General features: G+C 29.3%; 2 protein-coding genes across 2 annotated transcripts in view; one reads left to right on the top strand and one right to left on the bottom strand.

Annotated features, from left to right (window-relative positions):
- The window catches only part of LOC108691026 (m7GpppX diphosphatase), an 11,921-nt gene extending 7,734 nt beyond the window's left edge, over positions 1-4,187 (bottom strand). The window contains exons 1-5 of the mRNA XM_018198641.1: positions 3,922-4,187; positions 3,387-3,785; positions 3,162-3,307; positions 2,725-3,061; positions 2,412-2,628 (exon numbers count right to left, since the gene is read on the bottom strand). Coding sequence (XP_018054130.1) covers positions 2,438-2,628; positions 2,725-3,061; positions 3,162-3,307; positions 3,387-3,759 — 1,047 coding nt within the window. The 5' untranslated portion in view covers positions 3,760-3,785; positions 3,922-4,187 and the 3' untranslated portion in view covers positions 2,412-2,437. The remainder of the gene's footprint in view (positions 1-2,411; positions 2,629-2,724; positions 3,062-3,161; positions 3,308-3,386; positions 3,786-3,921) is intronic.
- A 4,185-nt stretch (positions 4,188-8,372) lies between these two features.
- The window catches only part of LOC108690881 (UTP--glucose-1-phosphate uridylyltransferase), an 11,186-nt gene continuing 8,665 nt past the window's right edge, over positions 8,373-10,893 (top strand). Inside the window, exon 1 of the mRNA XM_018198407.1 lies at positions 8,373-8,592. Within this exon, the coding sequence (XP_018053896.1) occupies positions 8,569-8,592 (24 nt within the window). The 5' untranslated portion in view covers positions 8,373-8,568. The remainder of the gene's footprint in view (positions 8,593-10,893) is intronic.

Below are 10,893 nucleotides of genomic sequence, written 5' to 3'. Positions count from 1 at the left end.
ATATATATATATATATGTATATATATCTATAAAACATAAATAAGGCAGTGAGTTTAAAAAGAAAAATCATAAGAATCTGGCTAAGAGAACTTTTACGATTATAATTTTACGATTGATCGTAAAACTCACCAAGTATGAATCAGATATATACGACACTATCATACATGCGTTTCTACCGTTAATTCGTAACCAAGCTTTGAGAAATCCTGTTTCGAACGATGGCACTTCTAGCCAATACCACAATAATCTTATATTTATAATGATCCTTCTGCATATTTTCTGTCTATCGGTCATACATAATATATTTAACTTTTGTTTTCATATTAAAATACATGCTTTATAAATTTTCCTTTCATCCTTTCGAGATCATACTTCTAATTTCCTATTAAATATAATTGTATGTATGTAAATATAACAAAACATTGAGATTCCTCTTCTTGCAATATCCTAATATTACGAATTAGAAGAGAGAGATACGATTTATAACAACTTAGTTATATAGAAATCCATACTGTTCTGCCTTTTTCTCTCATTTGTTGTTCCAAAAAAAAAAAGGGAAAATTCTAAAGCCGTATAAAATAAATAAAATTGTTTGCTGGGAAAGAAACATGTGCACATCTAAGAATTATTTTTTTATTATTTTCGAATATACAAATATTCAAATGATATATAATTATGCAAGATTTCTAAAACATAAGGAAGCAGAGAGATTATCGATGATATTAATAATGGATAATTTTATTGTATATCATGCTACAAATAATCTCCACAGCAATATTTATTAAAATAACATTGTAAAAACTGATATATATTGCATATAGTTTATACATCAATAACTACAGTGATATTAAAATTCTTTCTAGTGCACTGTGATATGATTAATAACATTGTATTTTTATATTGTACGATTTTATTCGATGCATGTTTACAAATATTAAACTTTCTTTTCCTCGGTGATTAAAAACAAGAAGAGGAATTTCCATGATTTATGTGAATCGTTTATATTGATGCTGACACTGGCGACACCATCCGACATTTTTGATTTTTTTTAATAAACGTTATTTTTAATGAAAATAAACGAGTTCTTGTAGATTTGGTTGTAGAAACAACAGTTAAACTTGTTTCTACTAGAAATCAATCTTGTGAGTAACATCGATTCGATCGATGATCCCTTTTTTATAAACGGAATAAAATGCATTCAATGTAAGCAACTACAGAGCAATATAAAAAGCAAGCATAGCTGACAATATCATACAGAACGCAGCAATATAAAATTTAATTTTCACACATTTTATGTTACAATCAAAGCACAATTATACTTACAGGTTCCTATTATATTGAATATATAGTATTGAAAACGATGGTTTTTACTTTGCTCTTAGATACAAAAGTGAATGATTATCGCAAATCTAAAGAAATCTGTATTACGCAACGCGATTGTGACCAAATTTTTAATAAATCAAGAATGCATACACAGATATATGTACGTACGTATGTATATGTATATAAGTTTCTTTTCTCATGTTCCAGAAATACTTTACTCTCTACTAAATGTGTCAATGCATCGTATACAAATACAATCGAATAAAAAGGTTTAAAAGCGACAAGAGAAATTATAAGTAATGAAATATATTTATTGTTTTCGCCCTTACCAATCTATATTACATTACATCTTATACAATCTATTTTTATGTAAATTTTTCTCGTGTTAATGTAATAAAAGGTTATCTACAATTAGAGCAATATGGTGCAGTAAGCCATAAGAAATCAATTAATCACAATTAAATGTGAAGTCAATTTCTTACTAATCAATTTCTTATTAGTTTACTGTATAATATTATCCCTATTATAGATGAACACAACATTTGATTTTGGAATTATGTATTATGTTTTATCATGTCAATTTTTAATCATCTTTGATTTTCAAAATTTGTTTCTTCATTGCAGTTATATTGCAACAGAACTTATATAAGAGAAATTATATAATTTTTTTTATTTAAATGAATAACGCGCATACTTTGTTTTTATTTAAATTCAATAAATGGTTATAATAAAAATATATAAAAACTTAAAATTTTATAATTGAATGTAAAATAAATTCTTTTTCAAAATAAATACTGTCGTATTTTTTTTGATTCATTTATGTAAAATATATGTGTCTCTCTTTTTAAGAAATGATTGTGTAAAAAATAAGTATTCTTCAGTCTTACATCTTTTTTACTGTTTTTAACTATAAGTAATTTAAGATATGATTCTAATATATTTTATTCATACGAAGATGATGCTATTTCTACAGAAAACGTTTCTGATTAATAACATTGCATGTTTTGTGATTGTCTTTTCGTATTTTTAAACAGTAAACAGAATATATATCAATTTCTTATTGAATACAAACGTAAAATATAACTTACGTTTTCTCGAAGTAAAGCAGTCTTATTTACACTATATTTACAGTCTCTTGTGTTTTACACATTGATGTTTGTAAAACTCCATGCGATTTAAACTTTTCATAAAGTGGACTTCCTTTAAACACAACATACGAAAGTATTGCTTTCGTGTAATAGTCCGACATTAGTTCCAAATTTCTTATAACTGTTGATAAAAGATGCGCTTTTTCCACATATATTCCTACATGAAAAAATAATATACTGTAAGTTAAAATATCCATTCTAAAATTACTCATAAAATAATATATACATATCTGTTATTTTTATAATCCTCTACCTGGTGCCTCAAACATAAGATAGCAGAAATGCACATGTAGATAATAGTATGATGGCTGATAATGGAAATATATTCTGAGCTGAGACACAGGTATGTTAAACTTTTTACTAATCGCTGCCGTTCCAGCATCTCGTATATTTTTTAATAAAGGAAGATGAGACCCATTCAACTCTCGCAATGATCTTATTTTTTTAAATGGCAATGCCAATAACTTCAATGTATCCATCTGTCTATCCCATTTAAAATCTGTTACTAATACAAAACCATTATCCCTGTCAGGGTCCTCGTAAATAATACTTTCTTGTTCAGCTTTATGCTCCAAAATATTAGTAATCCACTGAAAAAGAGAAAGAAACAATATAGAAATAAAATATGCTTTCTATTTAAATAATCTTCAAAATTATGTCAAATCAATGTTAATTTTAAATAAACTATACCTCCAAACTCAGACTCATTGACTCAATGTAAGGGAGAGTGACCTGCTGATAAAGTTCATAGGTTTCATCTATCACATACAATTCTTGTCTTTTATATTTATCGATGTGTGTTTGAGAAGCAGGATATATCACAGTCACGTGTAAACCTTGAAAAATAAAATTTATTACTTTATAAAATAACAACTAATCCATTAAAATACATGAAAAATCGATAGATTAATATACCATTATTTTCCTTGATTGGAAAACAATTGTAATTTTTATAGACATCATTGGTGAATATCTTTCGAAAGATCGTCTTTCCATCGAAGAAATCTTTCTCCAAGACCATCTTGTCATGAGGAAAACTCTTTTGCTCAAGCAGAACGACTGCCTGACCCTCACGATTCTCGAATGTCCCTTCCATGCATATCAACTTTCGAGCACAGTTATTCTGCAACACTCTAGTCACTTTGAAATCTGATAGATTCAGTTCTGTCTCACTCGTGTCATTCTCGTCAAAATTTTTCTCAATTACGTCGCTGCTTCCGTCATCCAATTTGATTTTCTTCACTGGTGAATAATCTCCGTCGTTTGTGCTTGCACATTTCTCCGCCATACTTGTTACTTTAATATAAAAAAAATCTAAAAATAGAATGAAGAACTGTATTAGATGCGAGACATTGACGTAAACATTAGTCTTTTGCAGTAATATAGAAAGATTAAGATATGTAAGGAGTTTTTCTTTACACTATCGTTGTATATGCAAAAAGCTTTTTACCAGTGATCGTAAGAAAATCCGCTGTTCCTTTTTTTTCTCTTATAAATCCTTCTTTTGGTACAGTGATTTAATAAATACTTGTTATTGTTCAATCTTTGTTACAATTTTCTTAATCGTGAATGAGATTAGATAGACCGATAGATAAAATTGGCAGGTATTGCGATGATTCTACTCGACAAGACTTTGCACGTGCTTCTTTTAATAAAAGTTCCATAAATGAACCGATGTAAACACTGGTAAGCACAATAATCGATTATCAATAATAGAAGTCGAAAGAAATTGGAGGAACGAGAAATAATAATCATAATAACTAGGCCGGTATACGACCTATGAGAATGCAATCTGTAGATATGAACAGAGAAACAATTCCCTTTAGGTTTGTTCTTTGTATATATTGAACACTATTTTTCACTTTTCTCTCTTTCTCTTCAATGAATTACTATCTATTTTAAACGCAAAAAAAAAAAATACTAAATAATGTTGATCAAAAATTTGTTTCCTCTAGCTTCCATTTCTTCCTATTTCATAGGTCTGTTCTTTTTAATTGAATATTTTTCAAAGTTCAGTGCATATTCTTTTTTTTCTCTAATGTGAAAAGAAAAAAGTCTGTTTTTTTGGCTGAACTCCTGCACAGTTTCTTTTTTTCCTTTTATAATTTGTTCCTTTTTCCCCTCAATAATAAAAAGAAAAAAAGGTTTCTTCTTTTCAATTTAATTTCTTGCATAGTTCTTTATTTTTCTCTACAATGTGAAAAGAAAAACGAGAGAAAATAAATTTAAAGTTCTATAATAGAGCCGGTATTCATAGTCGGATCTATTAAGAAAATTAACCAACTAGAGTCCTTTATTTTACAAAGAAGGAAATAAAGGACTTTGATTAGTTCATTTTCTTATACCTCATGTGCAAGAGTCTGTGTTGTCCACTTATATTTATGACTTTCTAGCGTTTTCTCTTAGCTGCACTATCGTTCATTAGTGCAACACTCATAGCTCCGGCACACTAATGCGATGTTCGTCGCACGTGACACGCGATATCCAATGACAATATACCTTTAGAAGAGAATAGAATGAGAATATCGGTAAAGCTGTACACTCATTGGATATTGCGCGAACATCGCATTAGTGTGCCGGAGCCATGAGTGTTGCACTAATGGGCGATAGTGCAGCTAAGAGAAAACGCTATAAAAAAAAAATAAAGATTATAAATATAAGATTACATGGAACGCGGTACGCGATACGCGATACAGAAATGAACTAGATAACTATAGAAATCGCACAAACCGTGCCGTTTGTTTTTTTTCTCTTCTATTACACGTAGCGCGGTAAAGGACTCCGTATAATAAAAGGAACAGAGAATAAGAATTTCATGTGAAATACACAATTTCTGAGAGGTTGAAATTCTTAAGGCTCCTGCATATTGGACGCGAAAATGTTTGTCGCGCGGCAAAATGTGATGCGATAGCCAATAAGATTACAGCTCCTAACATGTTCATTGGTTACCGCGTCTCATTTTGTCACTATGTCCAATGAGTACATACAACTTTACCGATATTTTCATTCTAAAGATTTATTTTCATTGGATATCGCGTTGGTGTGCCGAGCCATAAACGGTACGAGCTAGTAACAAATAAATTTTAATATGAATTTTTTTAAATATATTAACTTATTTCTATGCTAAACACGCTTAAATATTCATATATAATTATATATGAAATATATCCATACATATTCATACATCCTCTATTATTATCTAAAATTACTTTTTAGTATAATAAAACTAATAAAAATAATAATGTGAAAATATAAAAAATAATTGAAGGGATAATTTTCGCATTATTTGTTTTAGAACAAAACAAGTTCGAAAAAAATGTAAAAAAAATTGCTCATACATAATTTTATATATAATTATACATAAAAATTTTTTTTCATTTCATTAAACTTGATTTTTTTCTAAAACAAATAGTACGAAAATCATCTTTTTAATTATTTTTAATGTTTTCACATCACTATTATTATTTCTATTACACTAAAAAATAATTTTATAAAAGAAAAAAGGATATATGAACATGTATGGACATATTCCATATATAATTGTATATATTTATGAATATTCATGCGTGTTTATGTATATTCATGCAAAAAAATTGTCCGAGTACGTGTTTCGCGAGAAAAATTTGAGACTTTTTTTCGTAAAGTTATTCACGCTTGTAAGTTGTTATATCGAAACAATTTATAATCGTACAAAAAAAAAATATAATGGAGACCAATTTTAAAAATCTTAAATTGTTCTATGAATTATAGGTTACTTTATCATTTTCATATAAATAAATTATTTTTTCTATTTGTTTATAATTTTTATTAACATTTTTCATCATCAACTCACTAATTAACAAATTTTATTGAGAGTACAAATTAGTTCGGTCCGTTCAAAAATGTATTTATTTCAAAACAAAATGAATGAACAGATCAATTAAAGTATTGTCCATCGCTGTTTACTACTTTTTTCTATCTCTCAGGCAATTTTCGAATTCCATCTCGAAAAATGACTCGTCTTTGGAGGTGATCCAATTTTGGGGCCAATTTTCGATTTCTGTGAAAGAAATGAACCGGTGACTTGCTGCATCCTTCGGAACAATCAGTAATTAGAAGGAGCAATGTCCGGAGAATACGGCGAGTGGTGCGATAAAAACATCCCATTTGAGCATTTCCAAATATTTTTTTACGACTTTAGCGACATGAGGCCGAGTGTTGTTATGAAGAAGAATAATTTTATCATGTCTTTGTTCGTATTTTGGCCGTTTTTTTCACAATGCATAAACGAATTGTAGTCGATACCGATCGCCCGTAATGGAATCGCCAGATTTCAGCAGTTCATAGTAAACAAGACCCTTTTGATCCCACCAGATACAGAGCATGATCTTCGAACCATGAATGTTCGCAAGTGAAAAATCGCCTTTCAACGTCTCTCGGTTTCAGTTCATAATTTCCTTATTTTTGAATCATTCTCATGGCTCTCAATCATACAGAAACGGCTTGTTGAGTTACCCCCAATGATTCTGCAAGCTCCTCTTGCGTTTGACTCTGATCTTCTTCGAGTAATGCCTCTAATTCTTTCTCTTCGAATTTTTTTGGCTGTCCAGAGCGAGGCTTGTCTTCAACGCTGAAATCTCCATCCTTGAAATGTCGAAAACATTCCCTACATTTTTATCAATTGGAGTAGTGTCACCATAAACTTCAACAAGCATTCAATGGACTTCAGCCGCACTTTTCTTCCAATTAAAGCAGAAAATCAAAACCTCCCGCAAATGCTGCTTAGTTAACATAAAATTCGACATTTCAAACACAGTAAAAATCAAGGTTTTTGTACGAAACTCAAAGCGATAAACTGAATATTATTAGCAGATGTTTAACCTTTCTGAAACCGCCAAAATCAGCTGTCACTATGAATCATTCACAACAGCTGGAGCTATTTTTAGGGAAACGGACCGAACTTTGTACTCCCAATATAAAAATCATTATACATTTCCTTCAATTATGCGAAGTAACTCTGAAAATTTCAAAATGGAACTCGAATGAACTGTACAGTTAAAAAATTCTATGTGATGGCGCATACGTATGCGAAACCACGTCGTTACATAATAGAATTTTTTTAACTATACAATCCATTCAAATGTTTCATTATCAACTTAGCGATGCAGATGCGTGGATATATCGTGCGAATTTCTAGTTTGGGCGCATCGAGAAAAAGGCGATATATTTCTAATATTTTCATATAATAAAAATAAAATCTTGTTTTCAACATCTTTAATATCAAACATGTTTGATGTCAAACGATGTTATTCACACAATGTTATTCACACATTTGTTTTATATCGTTAAATAATTTCTCATAAAGTTAAGAACTAGTTATATTGATATACATCTTTATGAAACTAATATTATCTGCAGTTTCTTACTCTTAAAATGTTTTTCTTTAAATTCTTTCATGCTGACGCATGACGCTCATTTTAGCGTCAAAATAGATTATGTAATAAAAATTGACGAAAATCAAGCAATTTTAATTACGATTTATTTTGATGCTAAAAATGAGCGTCACATAAAAAAATTTAATTACTTAATTAATTTTAACAATCACATGACTTTCTGCTTTTCTAAGTGCCGCTCGTCTTTAATTCAGTATTTCATCGGTGATATAATATTTCTACCTATAATATTCTAAAGTTTGTGTATAGTAGATAACGCGGTGAATTTTTCTTTAAAAAAGGAGTTCGTTGTAATACATTTGTCTAATATATTTTGTTCTCTCTTCATTATATGCCTCATGTTTTAATTTGTTAATTTACATCAATTAAGACCGAATTTGAATATACCTGCCATGAAAAGACGTGACGTAATCATCTCGTCGGTAAAATCAGTCATTGTAACGCTACTTACCGACCACAAGGTACGTCACGAGCCGGCATATTTTTGTGCTCGAAGGTATCTTACGTTCAAGGTAAAAATATGGATTCTTTCGTAATAGTTCGAAGGAATCTGTACGGTGCTTAAAGTGATCAATTCGGGAGCGAGGTGTTGATTTCTGATTCGCCCTGTTGCGACCTTTGCTGCAACGTAAAGAGCATCAACCGTCTGAACAAAATCTCAAGCGATGCTGCAAGTGGACGATAGAAAGGTAAATTTCGAACTCTCTGAAGTATTTCTCTTGTCTATATTACCCGTCATTTATCCTTCCTGTTATCGCGCGTCTCTCCACTCTTTTACATATTCTTGTGTCACATAATTGTTTCTTATTTGTTTTTTACTTATTAAGGGCAGACCTTAACAAGACTTTGACAAAGTTATAAAAAGTAGCAATGTTTCATCTGGCATCTGTTCTCCAAACAAATGACGAAATCTTCTGATTTTCCTTGTGCTGATTTCGCTTCCGGCTACCGAATACATCCCTGTGGATTTGTATTGAGGTTATGCTCGATGTTTTAGCTGGCATTTTAACGCAGTTGAAACTTATCTTGCGATGATGTATCTCTGTTATCTTGAGATGACCTAGAACTCAAGTCCGATTCACTTATGTCCGTTTCCTATCAATGTAGTTTAATTTTAATCTTAGTTCGACTAAGTCTATCTTTTTCTAGTTCCGAGAATTAGAAAAAATAAAGAAAGTTAACTAAGATTAAAGTTAATATACATTAATACGAAACGGACATTAATTAGCGATTAATTTATCGAATAATAACAATAGGATGAGTATAATGACTCAATTATTATGTAATATTATTTCCAGCGTAAGTAAATCTATTAATTTTTTATTTCTATGGAAATAAGAAAGATTAAAAACGAAAACTTTTATGATCGCAGATTTTGCTTGGAACAATTAAGGCCCGGTTCTACCAATATAAAAGCAACTTTAATTTACTGTTCATCTTTTTCTAATTCTTGTAATTATAAAAATATAGAATAAGTTAAAAATCTGGGATCGCAACTTAAACGAGTGATTCTCGTAAATTTCTCTTTTGTAAATGCAATATCGGAAGATTTTTTACACGACATCTTATCCTTTACATTAAAAAAAGCATATACAAAAGATCAAAAAACGCGCAATTCATTACAGGTTTAGTTATTTAAATCATGAGATAGCTTTAATTTTAATCGGAAAATTTTACATTTTTTTTATATGACTAATGATATAATAATTATTTAAATGTTTGCAGAGATATTTTTTATAAATTTACAAGTCAATAACTTCACAAAATTATTTCACATTTTTTTCGCGACATGCGAATCTTATCTTTGTCTGTAGGTAGATTAGCAAATTAAAAAAAAAAAATAAAATGATGTTTCAAAGGTTGTTTGTCGAATGTCTTATAGATTGTAAGTATTATATTAATAAAGTCATTTAAAGAGAAAACATGTAAAATATTAGCTTACTTTCAATGGTATGTGCAAATTAGTACAAATTTATGTTAATTTTTGCCCTTATGTTGTTTTTTTAATGGTCATGCCAGTTTAAATATTAAACTGGTAGCGCCACTGCTTTTTTGAAAATGACATGATGTAGAATTGTTTTTGGCAGTGCAAAATAATACAAATTCAATCCTATTGATTTCTGATTATTTTTCTTTTTTTCTTTTATTTTGAATTAATCCTGCCAACTTAATATTAAGCTAGCACTGCCACGATTTTTTTCGAAATAGCACACGATACAAAATTATCATAATAGTACAATTTAATACAAAACGAGTACTAAAAATTTCGATAAGTTCGATTTGATTCTGCTGATTTGGTCCTGCTAGCTTTATAGAGCTGAAAATTTTTATGTAATGTATGTATGTACATACATACACACGACATACAAAAAATTTTTATTTTTTGCTTTAGGGAAAAAGTTAGATGATCACTCAAGTTCAACTAATTGGCTGAATCGATCGATTTCGGGACGATTTTTTTTTTTCACGGCAGTTTTTTTTCGCATTTAATCATTGACATTACACATAATTAAGTTCGTCTTTTCAACAAATTCGCCATTTATTCCGGACTCATAGATAAAGTCGTATATTTATACAGTGTATGTATATTTATACGTTATCGTATAGATATGCATACATTGTAAAAAATAAATTAATTTTAACTTAAAGACATACAGTAGACTTTTTGAAACATGCAAAAATGTTAAAATGAACATTTTTTTGTTAATTTTAACATTTTTACATCAGAAAGCCTACTGTGTCTTTAAATTAAAATTAACATTTTATTTTTTATAGTGTATGACTATCTTTTTCATGTACTTGAAACGCATAATACCTGATAAATAATTTATGGCACAAATTCGTTAAATATATTTTATTTATATGATGAACATTTCTCGCAATTACGAGTTAAAAACGCAAAATATGCAGAGTAATGAAAAAAAAAAAAAACATAAAAGAATATATAATTTTTCTCATCATTATATTATCGTTAATACGAAACGTATTGG

The sequence above is a fragment of the Atta colombica genome, unplaced genomic scaffold, assembly GCF_001594045.1.
Source record: "Atta colombica isolate Treedump-2 unplaced genomic scaffold, Acol1.0 scaffold38, whole genome shotgun sequence".
NCBI lineage: Eukaryota > Metazoa > Arthropoda > Insecta > Hymenoptera > Formicidae > Atta > Atta colombica.
This window is presented reverse-complemented; position numbering and strand designations above follow the sequence as displayed.